The following is a 26,981-nucleotide window of genomic DNA, read 5'->3' on the forward strand; positions in this document are numbered from 1 at the left end:
AAAAAGAGTATTTACTTCAAGTAGAAATAAACAAAATCTTCATTAGTCAAAAACCTCTCCTCCCTACTATCTCTTATGCCATAAAACTATTATATGAAGGTTTCCCATTAAAGGAACCCAAAATCCACACATTATAAACAAACACAAGCAAACAAAAGCAATCAAATACAATCTTTGTTCATATGCCTATTAATGTTTGAAATTTTAATGCTACACTCTTTTTCTTTTTCCATGTATCCCCTTTCCTTCCTTTTCCTTCCCTCCCTCCCTCCTTGTCTCCCCTCCTGTTTGTTTTTTTTATCCTTCTAACAACCAAATGAGAAAGTTGGGAAAAATAAGTTATTAGATAGCATTGACTATACAACCCATACATTCAAGGCATTTCAAAATGAATTCCTCGGTTAGAAAGAGCATGAAAAAAGTCATACAGCATGGTACTAAGCGAGCTATAAAGTGAAAAAAAAATTGTGCAACTGGAAATATCTAAAATTATACAATTTGAGAAGAGGTAGGGATGGGTATAGAACAACCATCTAGTTTTGAAATTCTATGTTCAGTCATTTTTTGGTTTTTGTATACATAGTAAGTATAAATAATACATATGTATAAAGTCATATGCACAGAAAAATAAGAGTTTAAGTCATATTAAAGTCTCACCTACTGGCCGATTACAAAGGTAATGCCGAAGGCTGATATTGCCCAACTGAGTTGGTGTTACTTGGTCCACTTGAAGACAGATTTCTATATCTTCCCCTCGTATGTCAATTTCCCCATTAACGCCGGTAATTTTAAACATCACGACTGACATCTAACAATGATCACATAAATGTTAGTACACCAAGTAATTAAAACAAAATTTTAAAAATAGCACTGGAAACTAATACTATAACCTCTAAAAATACACTTGTAGCCTAATAAACCAAATATATACTTGTGATCAAATGAGTGTGGTTATTACATTATAGTCATAAACTTCAGCTCCCTTTCTTCTTACTCAGTCAAGAGAAGAATTTTTTGACCATGAACACTAATTACATGACATTTCTTTGTAAAATTACTTCCATTAAAAGCTGAACACATTCTCTAAGTCATCCACAGAATATTTCACTGGGTGAAGAGGGCTCAAGTAAACCAGTAATATAGTTCTTCTGTAAAAAGCCCCTCATAGAAACTACCATCGTTACTATCAAATGGTTTCAAAGCATATTTAAATTGAAACTAAAGATTAAAAAATAAAAGATAAAAAAAAAGATAGAACTTTCCCTCCTCAATACAAAACCAAAATTTTTTTAAAGTAAAATTCAGAGGAAAACAATTCAGTAAGAGGGAAGAATTTTCAAGGGTAAAAAGAGAATTTAAGAGAACAAAGTGAATCACCCACAATCTAAGTCAATTCATCTTACACACTAATGTCTTAAAATATGAGCATATTAAATGTGAGGAGAAGCTGGAGGCATTTCTCTTCACAGAGCCTCTCTGAGACGATTACCAGGTCGTTGTGGTTTTCTTGAGCACCCTCTGAAGCTGTGCTGATGGCGTCTGGAGAGGCTTCCCCGTAGTTCTGCAGGTTTACACTGGCACTTGCACTGTCTGCTGGGCTCTGATAACTTGTACTCGAATTCTTTTTAATACCTGAAATAGTACAAAATGAACTAATAAATTTAAGCCAGTTTTACAAATGGTCCAAAAATATCACAATTACCTAACCAAGATGGGCTATCCCTTAAGTCTTTCCTAAACATAGGCTTGTTTAAAGCAAAACAAACACAGAAAGATTATTCTGTGATTAGTTAGCAAATATTGTAATAAGGACTAACTTCTCACAATAAGATGTCAGAGATACTTGAGCCCTAAACTTAGACAGTATAACAAGAAATCTACCGCAGTGACCACAGCCGAGTTCTGGATCCACACAAGCACAGTGCCTATGGAAGTAGCAGGGTCGTGGTCAGCCAGCAGGGGGCCCTTCACTCCGTCCTGTATCGAACAGGTCCAGTTCTATCCCTTAATTTTTCTTTTCAGTACCCTAAAGTAACTTCTAATTATCTTCTACATGAAGTTGATGCCACTATCATCAATGTAATCATTCTCCATCCTTATCTACCTGCCTTCATTCCTCAATGTGCTATATTTCAGTGTTTCACAAATTCCTATGGTGAAAGATATTTCTTAAAGTGTCTGTCACAGATCAACACTTTTTAAATTCTGTTAAAATAAATCATTAGAAATTAGATTAAAAAAAAAACCAAAGACATACAAAACATGACCTCAATGTTTTTATTACATTTGCTACTATATAATGAGCTTCTAACCCAGTGCCTGGCAACACAATAGGTGCTCAATAAATTATCCACTGAAAGAATGAATAAAACTATTTGTAGTGCCAGGGAAGATGTATATAAATACACCTATGACATGAAGAGATAATAAACTCCCATTTTACAGGGAGTTCCTAATAGTTATGGGTTAAGGAGGCTTCCATGATAAAGTAATAAGTTAAAGCAAACAACAAAAAAAATAGCATTCTATGCACAAGTACAAAGAACCTGCAGTGGAAAAAAAAATTGTCACCATGAAGAAACTGAAAAAAAAGATTGAATATAGTAAAGTATATTTAAAGTGTAGTAAGCACATGGGAGAACAGCAGAAATGTTAAGCAAGGGTCATATCGCAGAGCACTGTCAGTAACATTAAGGTTTTTAAACTTATTAGCCTTACAGCAGTGAAAAGTTATCAGGATTAAAATGAAAATCAACAGTGGGGAGACTAGATACGAGCCTGTGGTGGGGTCGCAGCCCAGCCATGTCTTTGTTTCTCCATATAAACATGAAAATATATTCAAAAATATGTATACAAACATACCTACACATGTGTATCAGTTTGTATACAGATATGTTATTTGAGTATATATGTATAAACATATACATATGTAGAGGAACAGGCCTGAAAGTATACATTATATCCCAAAAGTTCAGATGGGTGTTGTTTCTGGGTAAGGCATCAAGGGACAGAGAAAGGGTGGTTTAAAGTGACACCTTCATTTTTTACTGTATTTCCATAATGTCTTCTTTTTTACACTGAGAACATATTCATATATTTCACATAAAAATTAAAACAAACAAAAACAAAGCAAGAGTGTTCCTAATGCAAAACAATTCCTGTGACATAAAGAAAATTATTACATTTCAGGAGAACTAGGACTATACAGTCACATATTTAAATTTGACACACAGAAATAATGCCTTGATCTTTTTCTAGATCCTAAAAATAGTCTACTGCTGGAATCTACTTTAAGATAGTAATTAGAAATGCAAGCACACTTTATGAATGATATTAATTATAACATTTTATAACTGCAAAACTATAAACAATCTAAGCATCCAGTATCCGGGAAATTATTAAAGGTCATTTCATTACATACTAGAAAATGCATATGCGTGATAAAAAGTAGGTTAAAAAATCATGTGTGTTCATACAATACCAAATATATATATATATGTGAATACATATAAAAATTTATAGAATAAATGACAGCTGATATCACTAGATTGTGGAACATTGTAGTTCATTTAGTTTTCAAATTGCAGTTGTCTTTATTTTCCAAATTGACTGACAGTCAATTTTATGATTTAATATTCAGCAATAACAAGAAAACACTGATGCCTTTTGAGACCAAGTAGGGATATTTTCTAAAGGGACACTATTTTTAAATTAAATTTTGATCACAGAACATAAATATTCTGCTAAAGTAGGATTTAAAACCATAAAGGGGGCAGAGGAATGCGTAATTGAGCTCTGTGGATCTAATATAGATTTTTATGACCCACATTAGTACCTCTTCCCCATTCAATTGGTCGAGTATGTTGGAAAGGATATTGCCATAAACTGCCTGTAACAGGCTTAGATCACGGCTTTTTTTTTCTCTAGACATTTCCCATGCCCAGAGAGCTAGTACAGCATACTGGTTGGTTAAATGCTTAGGCTCTTGAGTCAAGACTAGCTGTGTTCCAAATCTACTTCTATTGCTTCCTGACTGTATACTAATTTCTTTAAGCTTCAGTTTATGAAGCTATGAGTGTTTCCGTACTGAAGATGAAGATGTCTTCAACTACCAATAGGCTTATTACTCTATATACACAAAGTAATTTGTATGTGTCTCTTGTCCCTTATGCTTCAATGTCTGAGACAACTACTGCGTGCCCATGCTTTTATTCCTGTTCACAAAGTCCCCAATGCTTAGAGGCTGGAATGCATGTAATTCTAAGTCATTCCTAGTGGTCTTTACTAGGACGTTAGGAACCTCTGTACCTGGCCAAATATCAGTATTGTCCCGATACACCAAGAAGGTTGCGGGTTCAATCCCTGGTCAGGACACATACAAAATTCAACAAATGAATGCATAAATAAATGGAACAACAAAATCAGTATTTCTCTCTCTCTCTTTCTCAAATCGATCAATAAATTAAAAAACATTTTTAAAAATGGCAATCATGCAGTTCCATCAGATACAATCATGTAAGTAAGAAAATCCCGGTATGGGAATAAGTAGATCCAGTCTGGACTCCAATCCTAGGAAGGACCACATAATTGAGAATCCATCCTGCTAATTAAGGTCACCTAATCAAAATTCCAGATATAGATGTCACTGTAAGAGAGCTAGTAGTTTAATGCTGTCTGCTTTCTGATCTATATACAATACAAATAAAAGTTAGAGTCAGCCACAAAAGAGAGAGAGAGGGAAAGAGAGAAAAAGAGGGAGAGAGAGAAAGAGGGAGAGGGAGAGAGGGAGAGAGGGAGAGAGGGAGGAAGGGAGAGAAGTATCTGGTTAAACGCAGCAACTATTATAAAATTAGGTACAATAGTCTTTGTGTATTGTGCGTGTATGTGTGTATAAATAAAACGTCTTTTCGGCAATGTAATTAATTACTGAATATAACTAAAAATAAACTACTTAAACGTCACTTCTAAGAAATGTGTGTTCTGTGTGTGTACATGTAAAATAAATTCTTTACTGTATTGCTTTACCTTTTTCCAGAAATATATGACTATTATTTCCATCACTTTCTAACAATTGTTCCTCCAATATCATGCTGTCAAGTGAAATGGTATCCAATGAGGTTTGAGAGGAACTTCTTTTCCTGTTCCTGTAAGAAATACAAAGTGGAACCAGATTTGGTGGGCACCATTCTTTTAGGTGTTAACAAACAAAACTACTAGAAAATCATCTCATGTAAGGTAAAAAATTCTAAAAACATTTCTAACAAAATAAAAATATGTACCATATTTTTGGACCATAAGACATACCTAGGTTTTAGATGAGGAAAATAGGAAAAAAATTTTGAAGCAAAAAGTGTGGTAAAATATTTAATAGCATAATATTTCACCAATGTAAATGTAAACAGAACTCAACAGCAGCATTAACAACCATTATTCCTCCCACATGGGGGGGTGGGGGGAGGTTAGTCTTACAGTCTGAAAAACAGGGTATACACTATCTGTAGTTTTTAAATTATGTAAGTCTAAGCTGAAATATTTTCGTATTTTGAAAAACCTTCTCTTCCATGTGTTAACTCTCACAATGTCATGTTTTGCCATGAGGTTTTCGGTCCAAAAACAAAATATGTTCACACACACATACACACACACACACACCAAACACCATGCCCCCCATTCCAATAGTGCACTGTTACCTTAAAGATGACTGTGATTTAAGTGTTCTAACTGTGGGTGCTTCTTCTTTACCCATCTCCAGGGTCTCAGAGAGTGAAGCTGTTTCTGGAAGCAAATCTTCAGCTTTTAAGATAGATTCTATGGCTTCATTTCCTTTACTAGTTACACGATTTGAAAGCATGTTTTGATTACCATAATTATCAAATGACAGCACACTTGAATCTTCTCTGTAGTTTAAGACACTATTTGAATCTGTATAAGATAAATCCTTTCTGTCGCCTGTTTCTAATCCAATTTCCCCTGAGCCACTTTTGCAAAGAATTCCACTACTTTCATCTTCACTTATTTTCTCTAAATTTTTATCTGATAAATAATCCAGAATAGAAATGCCTTTTTGCAGATTCGTGTCACTAGCTGATTTAAAAAGCAAAGGATCCTTCAAAGGGACATGGCTAAGGTCAACACTCATAGATCTGTTGTCTGACTTATGATTAACAGTTGCACTTCTAATTTGATTTATACCACTAGTAACTTGTTTCTTCTTTGAAGACAAGAACTCTCCATTTTCTGTAGGCAAATAATCAGAAACAGGGATCACACTTTCAGAAACAGGAGACTTGAGAGTATTTGCTTGATCCACTGGGTGTAGCAAAAGAGCCACTTCCGCACTTTTAAGTAAAATTCCAATGCAAATGGATGTCTGACTAGCAGGACTGCCAGTCACAGCTTCTACATCGTTCTTTAAGTTCTCGGAAAGCAGAATGAGTGACTCATGGAGGAAAAGCAGCAACAGATACTGGTAGTGATTGATCTGCATACTGATGTGTTTATGAACATGAACCAGGACATGAATATCTGCATCTGATGATGAAGAGGAAAATCTTAAAAATGTGTCTGAAGAAGATTTCTGACCACCATTTGTCAAGGGCTCAGACTCTGTACTGTAATACTCCTTCAAGAGCTTTTTCCGCTTCAATCGGCCAGTCAAATCACTAGATTCACTTTGTGATGTGTTTAGAGATACTTGATTACAAGTCTGCAGCTCTTTTTGAGACAGTGCATACCTTGTGGGTTGACAAATCCAGATGGAAAGAGGGAAAGAGTCTACAAAACTTATCGGTCGTCCTTTTCCACTTTTCATCCCTTCATAATCTATCCAAAATTGAGAAAAATATACAGCCCAAACATCTGTGGCAGCAGAAGTTTTAAGAGTGTGTTTATTCAACCTGGGAGTAATATTTCCTTTGTAAACTTCATGCATTTTGGTATCTTGTTCATGAGCATGTCTTTGGAAGATTGGATGCAGAAGATTAAAATTGTCACCAGATTTGGGAAAGCTAGTATATGTTTTACTGAAAAAGTCACAATCTTTAAAGTCTTGAAACAAGGCTTCTAGATCGGAATGTCGACAGTTTGCACAGTGCCTTGTATTTGTGGCAATCATTTCAGAACTCTGAATAGAAATTGCGTGCGGTTGGTCCTGATGACATTCAGATTTCACCTCAGAAGGAATAACAAACTAGAAGAGAAAACATATGAATCTAGTCTAACTACAATCCACAGTATTTTGAAGATAAAATAGTAAAAAAACAATACTTTTTGACATTCCCACCCAAAATACTACTTTCCTAACCAGACATAAAACAGTAACTTTCTCTCCCCCAAATCTTTTTGTTAAATTGAGTATAAAAAACTTAAATAACCTGCCACTAAGAGAAGGTTAAAGAACAAACAGAAATGATGAAAAATGTACACAACATAAAAATATATTTGCATACTACATATCACAAAATAAAAAGAACAAAATTATATCAAACCAGCACTACTAAATGCTTACTCTGTTATCAGCATACAGAAGAAAGTGTCAAGTTTAAAAAAGAAAAAATTTTATTAGGATATTTTAGATTCAAGCAATTTGGGGGATAAATAGATGAGTAAATGGAATGACTCAACAGATATCATTAGAATCATGTCTTTGGGAGAAAAGTATTAATAAGTGTATAGGTCCAATTACTAAAATAATTTTCCAGAGATAATTAACCTGAATCCTTAAAATATTCACATCAAAGAGTTAAAAGTGACTGGTTTTAACACTGGCCACACTCAGAAAATGTAAAAGATCATTATATAACTGTATCTTAAATTCTAATTATAAATGTTATAAAATGTAACATTATAAGATTTTTTAAACATTTCTATAATGTGATTGCTAATTATTAACCTCAATTTACAGAAGAGAAATTAAAAGTACATAAATGTAGTCTACCAGCAACACTAAATTTCCCTCCATACCCAAGTCTTATTCTACATTATTTTTTTTTAAATTTCCTTTCTTTAAAGTTTAAATGTCCATGGAATTCAGATTACCAATCACCTGGCTATAATACTGAGCAACTTTCTATTATCTTTGGATATTATTAACAGAATGTGAATACATAAATCACAAATTTAACTTAAAAGCTTCATTGCATTATTTACCCTCTTGAAAAGAAAATTTTTACCACCTCTGGTAAGAAGTAGGAACAAAATGACTGATGTAAATTTTACTTCTACTGCTTACCTCCAAATGGATGAGCAAAGAAAAAAAATAAAAGAAAGAGAAAGAAGCAGGGTAAAAAGTCTCCTAAAGCTTCCATAATTAAAAATTGAAACTGAAAATTAAAAATCAAAATTAAGACACAATGAAGCTGAGTTAAATTTGAATGCCCTTTTAAATCCTGGAAATTGTAATGGTGTTAACTTTTCTTCTGTAAAAAATGGTTTTGTTCCTGTAGCCACTTGTTTATATGGTACCTTTAGCATTAAGCCATCAACTCGAATGTCAACATGTTCATCAGATTTTGAATTGTCATTCAACTTGTATACAGCCATAAATTGATTAAGGCTCTGTTTTAAATCCAATATAAATTGATTTAACCATAGAATACTTCTTTCATCCACAGTAAACTGTAGTGCATTCAGCTGGCTATAAAGGTTGGGAGATGGAACTGTGGAGAAAAAAATTATAAAAAGATTTTTAATAAACCAATAGTTCTAAATCTTCCCTGAGAACAGAAAAGACGTTTTCTAACACATTTTATTCTTTTTAAATTAAGGTATAAAGTTTTTCAGATGTTATTTACAAAGTTAAAGTGACACATATAGGTGACAGTAAACACATTTAGATAGACAAAGATCATTTTTTCTGTTTCACTAACTAAAAAATATACAATTGAATCTAAAACTAACTGTATAAATGGGAAATACTGTTTAGATTTCTTTTCCTAATGTTATAGTCACCAATAAGCAAACTTCAAAAAATCTTACCTTTTAAATAAATTATTACATTAGTTATGATCCTTAATCTGTAAGGATCATAAGGACTTTTCTGTAAGGACTTTTACTATCTGAATCTTAATCTGAATCCTCCACAATGAAAGAAGTAGTAAACCAAGCAAATCTCTTTGAAAGGAAGGACCATGTACAGTTTTACTCTGCCCTTAATCCTACCTAAACTCAGAATAGTGCTTGGTGCAAAGTAAAAACTCAAGTATCTCTGAAGTAATCAAATGAATACACTCATTTTCATAGCTCCCCCAAACTATTAGAATGCCCAGGGGTTAGACAAATGTTCAAGTGCAAATAAAAGTTAAACTAATATTTACAATTAGAACATATATCACTTCCTAAAAGCCACATATATTTGTATCATAAAGCCAATATCATTTTTAGATCATCATGATGAAGATATTTTATTCCAAAAATTCATAGTTATTTACTGCTATGAAAGCAAATAGTATGCATATCTAGAACTTTTAAGCTTTACTAACTTAAGAAAAATAAGCCCAAGGGATGGGACTAATAGAAACAGCATTATAACAAATCCTGGATAGGATTTCTTTCTTTTCTTTTTTCTTTTCCTTCCTCCCTCCCTTCCTTCTCTCCTTCCTCTTTTCTCACTCCCTTTTCTTTCAGCAAAGATTCACTGAATGCCAACTATATCTTGTATATTGTGTTAAGCACAAAGAATTCATTTTAAAAAACAAGGCATGGTTCCTTCCCTTACAAAAAGTTCATAGACTATCACACGAGGCAGACATGAAAGCAGGGGAATTGTAATTCAAGTCCAACAGAGACATTCACTAGGGATGTAGATAGAGAAGCTGGTTTTTGGAAATAGCAAGGAAGTGGGATGCTGAGGAGATCACGTCACACTCTGGATGGAAAGAAAGAAGAAGGCATCTCAAGTACAGAGTAAGTGATGATGACAGCCACAGAGAACACTAGACAGCAAAAATGTAGTCACCCAAGGCTAGAGCACAAACGGAAAAAAGAACCCTGACTGCAGATCTCAGACAGAGGAAGAAACCTGATACACTAAGCAGCAGAAAGATGAATATGCAGTTTCTAATAGGGGTCTACTTATGAAATAGATTACTATGTGGCTATTAAAGACACTCAAAATAAACATGTAGAAACCAGAAATATGCTGTTATCATTAAGGAAAAAAAAAACAGGATGTAAATCAAATATGAAAAAGAAATATACATTAAAAACAAAACTAACAACACTCTACTTATTGTTACAATCTGAACTATGTCCCCTTAAAATTGATATGTTGAAGTTCTAATCTCCAGTACCTCAGAATGTGGCTGTATATGGTAACAGGGCTTTTTAAAGAGGCAATTATGGTAAAAATGAATTCATATGGGTGGGCCCTGGTCCAATACGATATGTGTCACAAGAAGAGATTAGGAAACAGACTTGAACAGAGGGAAGACCACATGAGAAGATGGCCATCAACAAGCCAAGGAGAGAGGTCTACGGCAGCAACTCTGCCCACACTATGATTTGGAACTTCTAGCCTCCCGAACTGTGAAGAAATAAATTTCTGTTGTCCGGACCATTCAGTCTGTGGTTCTTTGTTATGGCAGTGCTAGCAAACTAAGACACTGAAATTTTGGGAGGAGTCATCTCGAAATTATAGGCTCATGGGCATTTTCTATTTTTGGCATTTTCTTTTGTCTAATATAATTAACATATTTCATAAATGTTATGTTCTTAAAGTTGAACACGTAACAGACATGAAACATAAGCATTAAAAATGAATGCCTATAGATGGGGATTCAACATACAACCCTCCTTACACTGGTGTGTGTTTGAAAATTTTCCATAATAAAAAGGTAAATTAAAAAGAGTTAAAATATCCACTCTCAGCTATCTAGAGGGCTAGGATAAACTGCTGAAAAAAAATTTTTATCAGGAAAAAATGTAACGATTATAGAATGGGATAATTCCTCTGGTACACATTAAAAAGCTGACAGAAATAAACGTGGAGTAGAAGTTAGAAATCCTGGAAACTAGTCTTAACTCTGAAGAAAAATCACTAGTTCGATGATGCATTTTTTAAGGAAAACAATTTTGGGAGAGTAGGAGAGGGCTGGAAACAACAGGATTACCCAATTACAGAAAAATGGCTGTGAATGTCCTGGGAAAACAGCGGGGGGAAAATGAACTTGTATTTAAAAGACCTATGGGTGAGTTTCAGCTGTGCCATTTTACTCTTCATAAGGTGCTGAGCAAATGTTTGAATCCATCTTAATTTTCGCATTATTTTAGTCAGGAAGGTAGAAGAAACAAACAAATGAGAAATATACAAGACTGTTGAAAGGCATAAAATGGTAAGGATTAGATTACAAAAGTCTGGCACAAACAAAAATTAAAGCAATAAAATAGTTCCACATCTGTTTCTCCAAAGTAATGTCCAGGCTACCTTCTTTTTAGATAACAACAAAGGCATGAGTATCAGAAACTCCCTTTGAAACTAAGAGCCTACATTAAGTCAATATTAAACAAACAGGCAAAGTAGGTCAACTTATCCCGGAGTTCCACTTTTAAAAGAAGACATAAAATTTCTGTCTTCCAAATAACACAACTTATTTCATTTAAACATTTTTCCCCTCAACTTTCATTTTTAATTATAATAATGAAAAAGGTACCACATAAACAAAGGCAAATTTTAGTTTGAAGGACACCCAGATAAACCAAGACAAATAACACAGAATTTTAATATTCAGAGAACACAAATACATAATCATTTTAACTTTAGGCAGCCAAAATAGCTTACAAAAAAAATTCATGTAATTCAGTGTTTCTAACTAAAGTGCTAAAAGTTGTCCAAGGTATATTATATGGGATTTAAAAACCAGCCCAAAGAATTCTCTGGAGCTAAAGGGATAACATCATTACTCATTTCTTCAATGAAATATAGTGTTTTACTTTATATAGCAGAAATATAAAGTTTTGAAGTTTTAGTGAAGGAAAAAAATTATTCTATAAATGACCTAACTTTATTTAAACAGCTACTAGGTATAAAAATGTGTCAAAACTCAGGGATAAAATGAAGTGTGAATTCTACATAATTCCTGACATCAAGTATGCTACAAGCTAGTGAGGGAAAAGAACATATGAACAAATAATACATGAAAATTCTATTCTACAGTTGTATACTACATACAATAACAACAAGAGTAAAGAACAATGGACTTTTTATTTTTTTCACATTTATAAAAGTCAGAAACTTTACAAGAAAAAAAAAAAACTTCCCAAGTAATGGACAAATAATAAAATAGGAAACCCTCTTACTTGGAAAATCCTTTCCATCAGGATAATAATATTCTGTGAATTCTATATAGACAGCTGACATCTCTTGTGGAAGATACAGGGATTTTTTATTGCAAGAAATCATACTTTTCGGGGAAGAACGACATTGTTCTGCCGTGGAGACCTGAAAAAATAATTAAGTTTCCTAAAGTAACACTGAATAAGGCACTTTCCAAAGAATTTATGCAACAGAGACATCACTTCAAAGTATTAAAAACTGCTTCCAATAGTTAATTAACAGTTAATTTCCAATGAAAACTTGATTATGTATTTAACTGCACATTAAATTATTTTTACTGGGCATTTTTTTTAAGACTGTATTTATTCTTAGAGAGAGGGGAAAAAAAGGAGAACGAGAGGGAGAGAAACATCGATGTGCGAGAGAAACACCGATGTGCGAGAGAAACACTCATCACTCAGCTGCGCACCCCGCCCGGACCCGGCCCACAACCCAGGCCTGTGCCCTGACAGGGATTCTAAAAGCGACCTTTCGGTTTGCAGTAGACTCCCAGCCCACTGCGCCACACCAGCCAGGGTGCACACTAAGTTATTTTTAAATTAACCATTCAGAAAACAAGCACCTCTTTGGATTCTTATCAATTACAAAAATCAACGCTGTACAACATTCCTTGCAAACTTATTATTTCGAGCCTTAAAACAACAGATAGAGTATTTCTGTAAGATAAAGCAAATAAGTAAACAAAAGTCTAAACATGGTTCTAAGTCCTCACGACTAGAATGCTTCTCCACCATGTACTGTATAATAATTCTCTACCCAAATTTCTTTATTATGAGAAATAATATAGTTATATACAGAATTTCAGTTTGAAATAATAAAAAAGTTATGAAGATGGACAGTGGTGAGAGTTGCACAACAATGTGAATATACTTAATGCCAAGGTATTATACACTTAAAAATAATTAAGATGACAAATTATTATGTATATTTTACAATAAAAGTAATATAATTATAAATGCCCCCTAAAATAGTTTAAAGTATTTTTCCAAAAAGAACTATGAGTTTTAAGGTTATCCCAAAAACTGATAATTTACAATTATATTAAAAATGTATATACTAGTTTCCCCCAAAGTTCAACCAGAAGTTTTATCAATTTCATTCATTTATGCTTACTTAGTAGGCCCAGAGATGTATCTCAAGTTTATTTTTTTCACTCATTCAACAAACATGTATATATTTCTCATACAAAGTAAAATGCTTTTTCAATGGTTTATTTATGTTTTCTCTTGTGTAAATTGCTACTCAAACCTTTTGATTATTTGTAGTCTTTACAAATTTAAGCCCCTTCTTATATTATCTAATCAAGAAGCTTTTCTCTGTATATATGGAAATAAATCCTTTCTGAATCAAAGTGTCACATTATTTTTATAGACAACAGCTTACTTTTCCCTTTAATAGTTAAAAAGTTATTCAAGATGGAATGAACACACTATTTTATTGCCTCCTGGTTACTTTTGTTTTGTTTTGGTATATTTGTGTATGTGGGATTTCTTTACTGTATTTCACCTTCAATCATTTGAGATTATGAGTAACTCATTACCATTTGAATTTATTAAATCTCATCATTTAAAGTCTGCTTTAAATGAGATGCATTACATATAGAATGTAAAAAAGGAAGCAATGGCACAATAACTGTTAAACCAAGGTTTCCCAAAATTGACACTATTGACATTTTGGGCCTGATAAGTCTTCACTGTGGAGGCTGTCCAGTACATTGTAGAATGTTCAACAGAATCATTGGTCTCTACCCAGCAGTGTCAGTATCTACCCCCTGCAACTGTGAGAACCAAAATTGTCCTCAGACTAGTCCCCCAATGTCCCCTGAGGAGCAAAATCGGTGCCAATTGAAAGCCACTAAGTAAAATGAAAACTTTTCAAATAAAACTAAGTCTCAAAGGCACTGGCTTATCAAAATAAATGAGAATGATTCATAAATGCTAACACACATCTGAAATCCTTTCTTTTATTTTTTAAAAATAGGTCATATAGTGTATTGCAGGGGTGTCATACTCATTTTCACCAGGGGCCACATCAGCCTCACGGTTGCCTTCAACAGGCCAAAATAATTTTAGGACTGTATAAATGTAACTACTCCTTAACTGTTAAGGAGTTGAAATTACATTCAATCATAACAGACTCTATTGTGTTAGTCTCAAGAACTATGAGGTTAAACTATATTGTAAGATTACAGCCTGAGTAAGATTTTTAGTTGTGAATGGGACATAGAAATCTTAGCTATAAAATTATGTTCCCAGTATAGCTAACACATGGTGGTTTGATAAAGCAAAAGGTATTCTACTTTCTTCCATTAAAACAATTGTGTAATATGGAATCTGACTACCAAGAGAGGTCTGGCCTTTGTCCCTGCTCCTGGGAAGCAATTTTAAACTACTGGAATTTCCTATTTACAAGTGGGACTGGCCAACTTTGCCATAGTAGTATTTAGAAGTTGGACACCTTGGATCACCTGGTATTAAGCCACCTAGAGACTGAATTCGACTAGGTTGGCAATATTTCATACATATTGTCACACAACCATGCCAAGAGGCTAATGTGTCTTGAGGAAAAGCAAGCTCTGAATTTAGAACCCTCCCAGACTCCTCCCTATGTTCTCTTCCTCTGGGTGGCTATAATTTGTATTCTTTCCTCTAATGAATGTGACTCTGAGAATGATTGATTCCAATGAGTTCTGTGAATTTTTCCAGTGAATTCTTGAATCTGTGGACAGTTTATGGAAACCCTTGAACTTGCAGTTGGTATCAGAAGTCTTGTGCAGATCTGGCAATCTAAAGCACTATCACCTCAACCTCACACTGTGGCTAATCCTAGAAAACTATATACATAAAAATCAATGAACTAATATTTTCTGTCCTACTTAGTTTACGCATTTCACAAATCTGGTCAAATGTTTTTAAATAAAAGGGTGGCTTAGTTTATAAGAGTTGCAGGAGATACTAAATGTATTTATCAGAAGATTTAACCTAAAAAGTAAAACATACCTGATATATATTGAAATCTGCAAGTCTAACCACAAGAGAACTAGACATCAACTTAGCTTTGGATTGTTCAGATAATACTGAAGGTGTTCTGGAAGTCCCTTTCAGAACTGCATCTTTCTCTGTGGGAAACAAAAACTCCTTTCAATTTACTGCAATTTTTTTCTAACAGTCACCTTTTTACTATTCTGACAGCTGCTAGAAATACAGATGAACTCTGATTTCTCAAATGAGATAATATATGTGGAAACACTATATGTAAACTGATACAGAAATGTTAAATTGTGATGATTACCTTTTCATGATGATTATTCTTTAAACAGGAATCACACTTACATCACACTTAAGATATTCCCACATAACTTTTGTCTGAAATAATCATTAAAAAAAGAAATCTACTAGTCATTAAAGAGTCTAAAATATTCTATGCCTATGTTCTGAATAAAATGCAGAAATTTCTTATACATTTAATTAAACATAATACTTATTTACAGAAAATATCATATTATGAACACATACACAATTAATATTAGGGAAATGACATAATGTTATCGGTAAAATACCTGTTTGTGTGTGCTGGGGAGAAGCATGTGTTGGTGATTTAGGAGGTGAACCTACATTATGATCCTTTATAGCCTGTTTAAGCATTTCAACATTGCTCTCAAATTCCTGTAACAATTCGTTGGCCCATCCATTTTTTGTCTTGGTTGCATCACTAAAATGCATCCAATGATTACAGCTATCTCCTGTAAAATGAATTAACAAGAAACTTCACTGAAAAGTACATAATTTTCCTTTATTCTGTTACGCTTCTAATCATATTTATTCATATTCTCAAGAGATTCTTCAACTTTCCAATAAATTTACAGCCTTTGCTTAACCTTCCTAGAAAATATGAGCAAACATTTAGAACACAGGGAAAGAAAGTCAAAAGGTCAAAAGGAAATAATCAGGGAGGGTTTCTATGTACACCCTCCCCTTGGTAAGACATCACTCAAAGTTTCAATCAGAAGCAGCATTGCTAGTGAACACTCACTGAATGCTCAACCATCAAAGAAAATAGTCTTTTCATCAAAGATCTATTGTAAAGTGACTAACAAATTTACCCATAAAAGTGATGAGGATTATTAAAAGCTGAAGAAATAAATAAAAATTCTCAAGATAGACATCAGGATATTAGGTTTCTCTGTAGCAACTAAGGAAAGTAGTATGTATATAAAAAGATTAAGAAAATAAAATCTACTTTATAACTGAAAGTTTTACTTTCCAATACAAATGATTTCTATAGTTAAAAATATTTTAGGTATATGTAACCCAGAAAACTTACTGTAGTTATTTGTGTGAATTACAAACAAAAAGCCACATGCCACTAAAATGCAGAGATAGGTGTAAGGTTAAATTACTTAATTTGGCCAAAAATGTACATTCTTTTTGTTTTTATTATTTGGGATAAAGAATCCATCAATATTTAATTATTAAGGACCCTATTAAATCTTATTTATTGATAAAATTTAGAAAACATAAAAAAGTTTTTAAAAACAAGTTCATGGACTCCTACATATTAGCTAAAAATCACTGTTACCCTTTGGCTTTATATTTTTTTTATTTTTTAATATCTAAATATATCACTTAAAAATTCAAACACATTGATTAATAATTTTGTCACAATTAACAAACTAGCACAAATATGTGTCCTCTATGTTCTTATTTTTAAAAAGCTTGAAATTAGCCCTGGTTTGTATGGCTCAGTGGATTGAGTGCCGGCCTGTGAACCAAAGTATTGCTGGCTCGATTCCCAGTCAGGGCACATGCCTGGGTTGCGGGCCAAATCCTCAGTAGGGGGTGTGCGAGAGGCAACCACACATTGATGTTTCGCTCCCTCTCTTTCTCCCTCCCTTCCCCTCTCACTAAAAATAAATAAATAAAATCTTTAAAAAAAAACCTTTAAAATTATTTACAATATTACCAATGTCTAACAATTACACTTTCTAACAATCTACATAAACCTCAATATAAAATGCATGAATATTCTCTATGGCAATTATATTTTCTTGGTAAAATACTATGGGGGAAGAATAACCAGTGTTTTGATCTTTTTGCTTTTAAAATTAAAACAAAAATAAAACAAATGAAATAAATTTGCTATATAAATTGAAAGCAAGATTTCTGAATTTTAAAAAAATTGTTATACACACCTGCTTTGTGATAAGGATAATAATCTATAGTGAGCTGTGTAAAAGATAGTTGCATAGCTCCTCCAGTAATACGTCTATTTGATTCTGGGAAAAGAAAAAGATGGATTTGAGAGAAAAAGAAAAGAATGTTAAGCAAATATTGAAACACTTTATTTATCATACCTACAGTCCAACAATAATACATGTCTCTCTGTTATCACAGATAATACCTTAAGGATTTTTAGGTAATGCGATTCAATTTGATAAGTATTAAGCCCCTATCATTTGCAAAGTAATAGGCTAAAAAATGAGGATGCAATAGCACAGCTTTATATTTACAGCCTTAATGATATGTCAGGCATTATTTGAAATAATTTAGGTATACTTACTCATTTGTTCTTCACAACAACCCTATGAGCTAGATAACATTATTATTTTGCTCATTTTCTAGATAAAAAATTGTGACACAAAGAAGTTAAGTAAATAGGTGAAGCTCATATAACCAATAAGCGTAGAATTGGTTTTTGAACCCTAGAAATATTTGTCACTACATTCTATCATCTTGCCTCTTATGAAGAGAAATTGAGTCTATTAGGTTGGTCAAATTGTTCCAACATCATATAGCTATTTTAAGGTTAGAAGTAGATAAGCCAGTGTAACTCCAACATAAATCAAATTTTAAAACAGTACATGCAAATCAATACAAATTAGGACACAGCTATGTACACACTGTTTATTCATTGCTAACTCTAATCTATTGAACTAGCAGAATTTTCTACTACAGATGTAAAACCATTTTCATTTTAAAACCCTGAACATGGAACTTAATTCACAGCCCAACACCTGTACTAATGCTGCAGGAGAAAGGTTATTTCTAAATCAAGATGGGACACTGGAACCCCATTGGGAAAAATAAAGAGGAGTCACTTTTTTACACTTCACCAATTAAAAAAGAAAAATTAACAAACAAACCCAGAATCAAATGTTTTGGAATTCGGAATTTTTTAAATATTTTATGAAAGTAAAAGTATATATACACAAGGTTATCATGTAACACCTCCAGCAGATTCTGAGGCAGAACTAAATAATTTTTTTTTTAAAAAGCAATTCCACAGCAAAACTCAAATATTTACCCTAATGGGTAATATAAAGATGATGATTAATAATGTATTTGTTTAGGTCAAGTTTTTCCAGCAATTAAGTTTTTCACAACCCTAAGAAGAAACATTCAGAACTTTCAGTACTTCAGAATAGCAGAGAACTAATTATGGATCTGTACAATAATGAAGATATTTTGGTTGAGGGGTTTTCTCTTAAATGACATCATTCAGTTTATTCTCTGAGAGAATATGAAAGTAAGGAATGTCAAAAAGCTTCAAAAACAGTTTTCTTATTACTTAACTATGGCCTCTCATTTTGTTCTTTTGGTTTGAATTTTTTAGATTTTCCTTCCAAATCACCAACTATGCCAAATGACACAATGGTGAACAAAGAAAGAACAACAAACCTTCTCCATATTCCAAATCTTTCTCACCTTTTATGCTCCGCCTTTTGATCTGGTAGCCTTATATAATGAAGGCAAAATAATTACTACTGCTGATTATCCAGGATCACTCTCAATATTCACTCTCTCAGCTTTAGAAGTCCAGACCAACAATTTTCATTTTTTTATTTTTGTTTTTATCTTCCTCTGCTTCCTCCATCCTCCTCCGCACGGTAATCACTACACTATTGTCCCTGTCCATGAATTCTTTATTTTTATTTCTCTTTTGCTCCAGGGCAACAGTTTCCATAGCTGAGATTCTGATTTAGGTCTGAGGAACACAGGTCAACTATCTTCATTTTTAAAGAATCCTCAGCTTGATCCTCATGCTTACCAAAATCCAAGAGCCTCTGTCCTAGAGACAGGACCACCTACTGAACCCTTCCCACACTTATGGACCAGGGACACTCTGACAGAGAAATGCCCTAGAATTTAGATTGGAGGAGCACAGGTTTTCAAAGTGGCCAAGAACTGCTTCCTGCTACCCTGTTACCTTTGTCTACTAAAAAAGAAGTTGAACAGACACTTCTCCAAGGAGGACATACAGAGGACCCAGAGACAAATGAAAAGATGCTCAGCATTGCTAGCTATCAGAGAGATGCAAATTAGAACCACAATAAGATACCACTCCACACCAGTGAGAGTGGCCATCATTAACAAAGCAATAAGCAAGTGTTGGAGAGGTTGTGGAACAAAGGGAACCCTAGTGCACTGCTGGAAGGACTGCAGAATAGTACAACCACTATGGAAAACAGTATGAAATTTCCTCAGAAACTAAAATTGCAACTGACTTTGAACCCGGCAATTCCACTGCTAGGATTATACCCTAAGAACCCTGAAACACCAATCCAAAACAACCTATGCACCCCAATGTTCATAGCAACACAACTTACAATAGCCAAGTTCTGGGAGCAACCTAAGTACCCATCAGTAAATGAACGGATCAAAAACTATGGTACATTTACACAATGGAATTCTACTCAGCAGAAAGAAAGAAGGAGCTCCTACCCTTTGAGACAGCATGGATGGAACTGGAGAGCATTATGCTAAGTGAAATAAGCCAGGAAGTGAAAGACAAATACCATATGTATCACCTTTAACTGGACCTAATCAACAAACAAACAAGCAAGCAAAATATAACCAGAGACATTGAAATTAAGAACAAACTGACAAACGGGGGGGACGGGGGGGGGAGGTGGGGGGGGGGGGGGGGGGGGGGGGGGGGGGGGGGGGGGGGGGGGGGTGGGGGGGGGGGGGGATATGGGGGGAAAAGAGTGAAGGGTTTATAGAAACAACTCTAAAGGACACATGGACAAAAACAAAGAGGGGTGGAAACAGGGTAGGGAGGTGAGGATGGTGGGGGGTGGTGAGGGGTGGGGGGAAAGGGCAGAAAACTGTACTTGAACAACAATAAAATTCCACAGTATTTAATAATAAAAAATTAAAGAAACAAAGGCTAAGAGAAAAGAAGAAAAAAAACTTCTTAACTGAAATTTAGCATTCTAATCAAATTTTAGAGTACTGGGAGGAGGAGACACAAGAAATTTTAAACAGCTCCACAATTGTGTTTACACGCACTCAGGGTCAGAAAACTATAAACCACCATGCTGAAAACACAAGTGCAAATTATAAACTGAGTATGGACAATAATTTCATTTATAGATGACCTCAAAATTATAGAAAAATTAATTCAAAGGCAAGTTTAATATTCCCTCATTCTCCAAGGATGTCATATACTCGGTCTTTGATTTTTTAATCTAATTTTACTGACATTGATAGCTAACTGTTGGGGTCCACCCTGCCTGGTTTCAGGAGCTGTAACCCCCCATGGCTAAGGCTGAGTGAGAGACCTCTGGACCAGAAGCCACTAAGGAGACAAGCTTATCTCCCTGGCAGGAGCGCTGCTTCTGCTCCTTGCCTGTCCCCCAATGCTTGATCAGTTAGCCAATGACAAGATTCCCCAAAGGGGGAATCACCTAAGACAGGCATGATCACATGCCTGATCTTTCCTGGGGGTAAAGGCCCCAGGAAAGGACTTGGGGGGCTGTGGAAAAAGGGGGTGATTGACCCTTGCCCCTCAGCTTTGACAAAGCCTGAGTCCTCATTCTGCCTGCAAGACATCCAAATCTCCCGGTTGCCTTTGTCTCCTCTGCCAGACTCAAGCTTGTGATAATAACAAGGGGTGGTTCAATCCACACTGGGGACTGTGGACTTCCCGGGATGATCAGACCTGAAAAATGAATATGTAAAATCCTGTGAAACCTGCTTGCTGAGGATGCCCTTCATTAGATTATGAAGGAAACTTCCTGCCGGGCAGGAAATGAATTTAGCTCAAGTTCTGTAGTTTTTTAGGTACTAAGACTCCAACTCAGGGGGAGCCCTTTTTAGTTCTTTGAACATTATCTATTGTTTGACCCTTACTGCCTGACAATGATTAATGAACTTTACCTGTATTCCTGTGCAAACTGAAACCCAATAAAAACCCTGTGAAGGGAAGGATTGGGGGGCTCTCTGCCTGAGACAGTGGCCAGGCTGCTCCGAGGCACCCTCCCCTCTTGAGAGGGTAGCCAGGCCGTCCCTTTTCCTCCACACAGGACTCAGTAGTCTGTGTGAATGTCTCCTGTCTCATCCATGATGCCGCGGACACTGTGGGCCGGTGTCTGCGTCAGCTAACAATTAATTGTACCTAAGTACTAACTTATCAAGGCAAAATAAAATGTCATACCAATACATAATATTTTTTCAATTAAAAAAACCTGTATTTACTTTGAAATATTCGGAATGTCAACAAAATAGTTGTAACTCTTTTTTGCAATTACAGAGTGCTATTCAGTTAACAAACATTTCATATAAGCAGCACCACAGACAACTGAAAATGGAAAATCTACCACCCTCATATATAACTAATTTGTGATGTGTACCAATAAGAACCTACTTTAAATTCCATGCCAATTTACAACCCCAATCTGTAGCAGGCAAGATTAGTGGCTACTGAAAATACCACCATATGGTATCTAAAGACACATTCAGTAGTATGTTAACTATACAGAAAAAGACATTACACAGTTTAAAAACAAATCTTACACAGCCTTGTATTTCAATTTTTTTTCTTTGAAAGGAGTGAATTGTGCAGAGAGGGGTTAAATGCTTTATAAGAAAGAAAAAAAAACTGTGCTAGAACCAACTCATCATCATCATCTTCATCTCCCTCCTCCTTGTCGTCTTGATCTTGTCTTCCTCTTCTTTCTTCTTTTTCTTGCTTTTTTCAGCCTTGAAAACTCCCTTTTTGCAGCATCAGGTTTTCCTTTACAGAAAATCCTTTTCATATTTCTCCTTTAGCTTAGCCACCTTCATTTCATCAGGCTGCTTGTCACCTGCAGCAGTGTGATTCCATCTCTCCCAGCTTCTTCACAACAACACGGATGGATAAGCCCAATGCTCTCCTTTGATTTTGGGGCAATACTCAGAACAAAACAACAAAAAGGCTGAAGAATGCCTCTTGGTTACATTGGGATCCTTGAACTTCTTTTTGATTTCCCTTTTAAGAGAGATGTAAGTTTTTCTTTTTCTTTCATAACAGGCCTTGTCCACCTTTGCCATGTCTTCAAATGTTTTCCTCTTTAGCACACATGGTCTTCCAGCTCTATGAATCCTTCTTAGAAAACTCTGAGAAGCTGACTGAAGCATCTGGGTGCTACTTCTTGCACTCCTACTGGCAAGTTTGCACAAAGAAAGCATATGATGGCATTTTGCCTCTCGGCTGTTAGGTTCTCCTTTGCCCATGTTTAACTGCTTTGCCACAGGAAGCAGAGTTGTTCAGTGCTGGTCCAGCTCACAGTTGCCCCAGCACTGCCTCTATGGAGCTTGATGTACGTACTGCAATCTATAACGTTTAACATTATACCTTTCAGGCATATATCTCTTATGAATGATAAAATTACAACCAGTTATCTGATAGTACATACTACATATCACATATGGTAAACAATCCAGTTTTATAGTAAATTCTAGAGAAAACAAAATTGTTTAAAATAAGCAGCTTTAATTACCTTTTTCTTTAGCATGAATATCATCACATATGTGTAGATCTAGATGAGAAATCACTAAATGATGGGAGGTTTCTTTAACATCAAAGTCATTGAATAGTTTCACAATTGCGTCATTTAGATCAGGAGCATTTGAAGTCTGTGGTGTCTTCACTTGCTGTGTAGACGGGGCTGCTGCAGAGCTCTAAAAGATTCAAAACTGCATTATCACTGCAAGTTAAATACTTGAAATTTCCCAAGCAATAAAACTTAAAAAGTTTTAGGAATAAAGTCATAAAAAATAGACTAATATATTTTCTTTTATATCAGTAACTCAGTTTTCCTTAAATATGTTCTTAATTACACAGGAATAAAACTAAAACTCAAAAGCTATATAAAATTTGAGTATGAAACCAATTATGTTTTGGTAAATATTTGAGTAGTTATATTTACATATTTATAGCTCTTCTTGTCTTAGAAAATGTACTTATTAACCATCAAAGGCAGCTTATTTAAATATTTTTAAATATTTTACAGAGAAAACAAATATGAGCCCTGTATATATCAGCTGCACACATTATTATATATCCTACAGAAATTAATCACTTCTTTATAAAAGTGCTCATGACATTATTTAGTACTGTAAGTGCTCTGTTGCCTCTTACAAGGTGTGGTATATCCTTTGAACTTGGATATCTAAAGAAGCTAGAAAGCAGAAGAGACTTATAACAGAATTAAGTTCAAATTCTTTTCTCCTCAAAGAGAAAAAACATAGAATACTAGTAAAGTATGTAGACAGACATATACATGAACTTCTTAATAGTCTAAAATAATTCTGCATACATACTCTGATGACATGATACATTAGCCTAAGAACTCTACATGAAACTTTGGTTATAATAAACAAAATAAAGACCAAATATTTCATTAAAAATATCAAAAATTTTCTAATTAAGAACAATTCATTAATAAAAAGTATAGTTATTTATGGAAAATTAAAGTATATATTCTGTGTTTCTATATTTACACATACCTATCAAAACAATGATCACACTGCAAAAGAATTTCAAAGTATATTCAGTAAATAAAAATCTCCATGAAAATAATTGTAGCCTGTAGTAATTAAAGAAAAGATGAAATGTAGTTGTGGAGCCATTAATACCAGAGGCTCAACACAGAGAGCCCCAAACAAGATGGACGCAAACAGGCCCACTCCAAGACACATCATAATTAAAATGCCAAAGGTTAAAAATAAAAGAGAGAATGTTAAAAGCAGCAAGAGAAAAATAGTAGTTACCTACAGGGAAGTTCCCATAAGACTGTCAGCTGATTTCTCAAAAGAAACTTTGCCGGCTAGAAAGGATTGGCAAGAAATATTCAGTCATGAAAAGCAGGGACCTACAGCAGAGAATGCTCTACTGAGCAATGCTATCATCATTTAGAATCTAAGGGCAGATAAAGAGCTTCCCAGAGCTTTAGTTTTTTTAGAAAAAACTAAAAGAGTTCATCATCATCAGACCACTATTATATGAAATGTGAAAGGGACTTATTTAAGAAAAAGATGATAAAAACTATGAACAATAAAATGCCAATGAATACAAATCTATCAACAATTGAATCTAAAAAACAAACTAAGCAAACAAGAAGAAAAGAGACGGAATCATGGATATAGACAGCGTTTTGATGGTTGCCAGATGGGAGTCAGGTGTGGTGGAATGGGTGAGGAGGTGAGGATATTAAGAAGTGCAAATAAGAAGTTACAGAATAGCCATGGGGATGTATAGTATAGGAAGTGGAGCAGCCAAAGAACTGACATGCAAGACCCATGGACATGAACAATGGTGTGGGGAATTGCCTGATACAGTGCAGGGCGGGGGTGCGGGGCGGGGGTGCTGGGCGGAGGTGGGGCAAAGGGGGAGAAATCGGGACAAATGTAATAGCACAATCAATAAAATATAATTTAAAAAACAAAATATAATACTAGGGGCTCAAGTAAAACTTTTTGATTAATTGATTGTTAAACTCATTCCATCAGAAAAACCATTCTTATGTTTTTACCTATCTACTTTAAAACATTAACAGACTAGTATTTGTATCTATGATAATACTATTTTGAAAGCAAATACTCTCCTGTATTTCTTTAATCATGTTTTCTCCTTATTCGTCAAGATAAATAATGATACAAATGAAAAAAATAAACATTTGTCTCTCTACAAACCCCTCTCTTAATACTGTGGTAGATTCAAGAGTTTGGATGCTGTCTGTGGGGAAAAAAGGCAGGTCATGATAAACTCTTTTGCTTTGTGGTTAATAATTCTGAATGTAGTCCTCTTTCTCTCTTACAGAGGGAAAAGATAAAGATAAGCAAATATTTATGTTAAGAGCTGGCTCTCAAATTGTAAAGCTGAGCTGTAACTACTTCACTCTCTAATCCATTCTCTTGATATTTCAAATAATCAGGACATTCTTCATTCTGCCTAAAGTAGTGATATGACAACCACAACCCAAGAAAGAAACTCTATGGTAATGTGAATGCTGAAGTTAATCTATAAAGTATTACAGAGAGACAAAAAAAATAGTAATTACAAAGACTAACAACATGGAAGAACACTGTATATATCCACACACTACATCTTTACTAAAACTAGGGAGAAAATGCAGATGCCTAGGCAGAATAATCTGTAAGAAAATACCTCAAAATGCTAACATTTATTTTGTTATGATGGTAAGATTATAGAATTTTATGCTTCTTCCTAGTTTCCTAATCTGTATCTTTATCTAGTTTCCTAATCTATATTCTATTTTATATAAACATACCACACATTGTATAAGCAAGAGCTATGGTAACATCATCACTTTGTCTATTCTTTAATTTCAACTACCATCTCCATTAATGACATCTTAAGCTATTTAAATCACTGCAAGCCTTAACAGACCATTGTTTAAAGAACTCATTACTTTTCTTAGCTTTATTTCCCTTAATCAAACTTGCTTCTTTCTCTGCATTCCCATAAAATTTCATCATAATTCTCTGTAGTAATCTAATTTTAAAAGTTTGGTGAACAGAACACTGGACTGTAGCAACAAATAGAACTTTCCTGGGCAGGTAGTCTGGATTTAGCAGAAGAGTGTGGTGACTAAACATGCCATGTGTTTAGCCAACGTTCCACTGGCTAATGGAACTACCAATTTTGATTTGAAAAGTCCTCAACTGTCCCCTCTTCTTTATCCTCAACTGATGAAAGACTCTGCTACCCTCACCGATTTTGCTTGTATTTCTTCTTTAAAACCATTACTGGAGGTTCAAGTCCACCCCTCCCCAACACTAGCTATCTCTTTTTTTGTCCATTCTCTACATTACCACCTGCCACATTTGACTGTCCTTTCCCATTTAAAAACGTCCATGAGCTGCAACATGGCTATAGGAAAAATTCCAAATTCTTCAACATAAAACACATGTCATGTTTAGTCACCACACTCTTCTGCTAAATCCAGACTACCTGCCCAAGAAAGTTCTATTTGTTGCTACAGTCCAGTGTTCTGTTCATCAAACTTTTAAAATTAGATTACCGCAGAGAATTATGATGAAATTTTATTGAATAAATATTACTGGTACAATGATACAGGGTTTACCACCAATTCTCTACCTATTTGTTTTTATGGTGAAAAGCTCTGAAAAACTTGGATCACATAAACAGGTAGATTGGACTCAAGTGAGTTTTGTTTTAGCAATGTAACATTATTCTTTCAACTCCTTCAGGTTACATTCTAGGACTCACAAAATGATTGTGAAAAATTACTTTTAATAACCTAAAAACTGACATTTATTAGATCTTCCTTCAAATGTGTTGAAAGTGAACAAGTGGAAATCACCTAACTTGTTATTTTATCCCTGGTCATTCACTTCTGATA

The 26,981-nt window shown here is 34.4% G+C and overlaps 1 protein-coding gene and 1 pseudogene across 3 annotated transcripts in view; both read right to left on the reverse strand.

The window, feature by feature from the left end:
- The window catches only part of UHRF1BP1L (UHRF1 binding protein 1 like), a 77,358-nt gene that overhangs the window by 15,359 nt on the left and 35,018 nt on the right, over positions 1-26,981 (reverse strand). For all 3 annotated transcript variants that reach the window (XM_036019455.1, XM_028533458.2, XM_028533459.2), the window contains 10 exons: positions 23,094-23,274; positions 17,523-17,606; positions 15,891-16,073; positions 15,331-15,449; positions 12,295-12,436; positions 8,464-8,657; positions 5,691-7,189; positions 5,026-5,144; positions 1,490-1,632; positions 658-808 (listed from right to left, as the gene is read on the reverse strand). In XM_036019455.1, the coding sequence (XP_035875348.1) occupies positions 658-808; positions 1,490-1,632; positions 5,026-5,144; positions 5,691-7,189; positions 8,464-8,657; positions 12,295-12,436; positions 15,331-15,449; positions 15,891-16,073; positions 17,523-17,606; positions 23,094-23,274 (2,815 nt within the window). The remainder of the gene's footprint in view (positions 1-657; positions 809-1,489; positions 1,633-5,025; positions 5,145-5,690; positions 7,190-8,463; positions 8,658-12,294; positions 12,437-15,330; positions 15,450-15,890; positions 16,074-17,522; positions 17,607-23,093; positions 23,275-26,981) is intronic.
- On the reverse strand, positions 22,239-23,087 carry LOC114512896 (annotated as a pseudogene).

This window comes from Phyllostomus discolor, chromosome 2 (assembly GCF_004126475.2).
Source record: "Phyllostomus discolor isolate MPI-MPIP mPhyDis1 chromosome 2, mPhyDis1.pri.v3, whole genome shotgun sequence".
Classification (NCBI taxonomy): Eukaryota; Metazoa; Chordata; class Mammalia; order Chiroptera; family Phyllostomidae; genus Phyllostomus; species Phyllostomus discolor.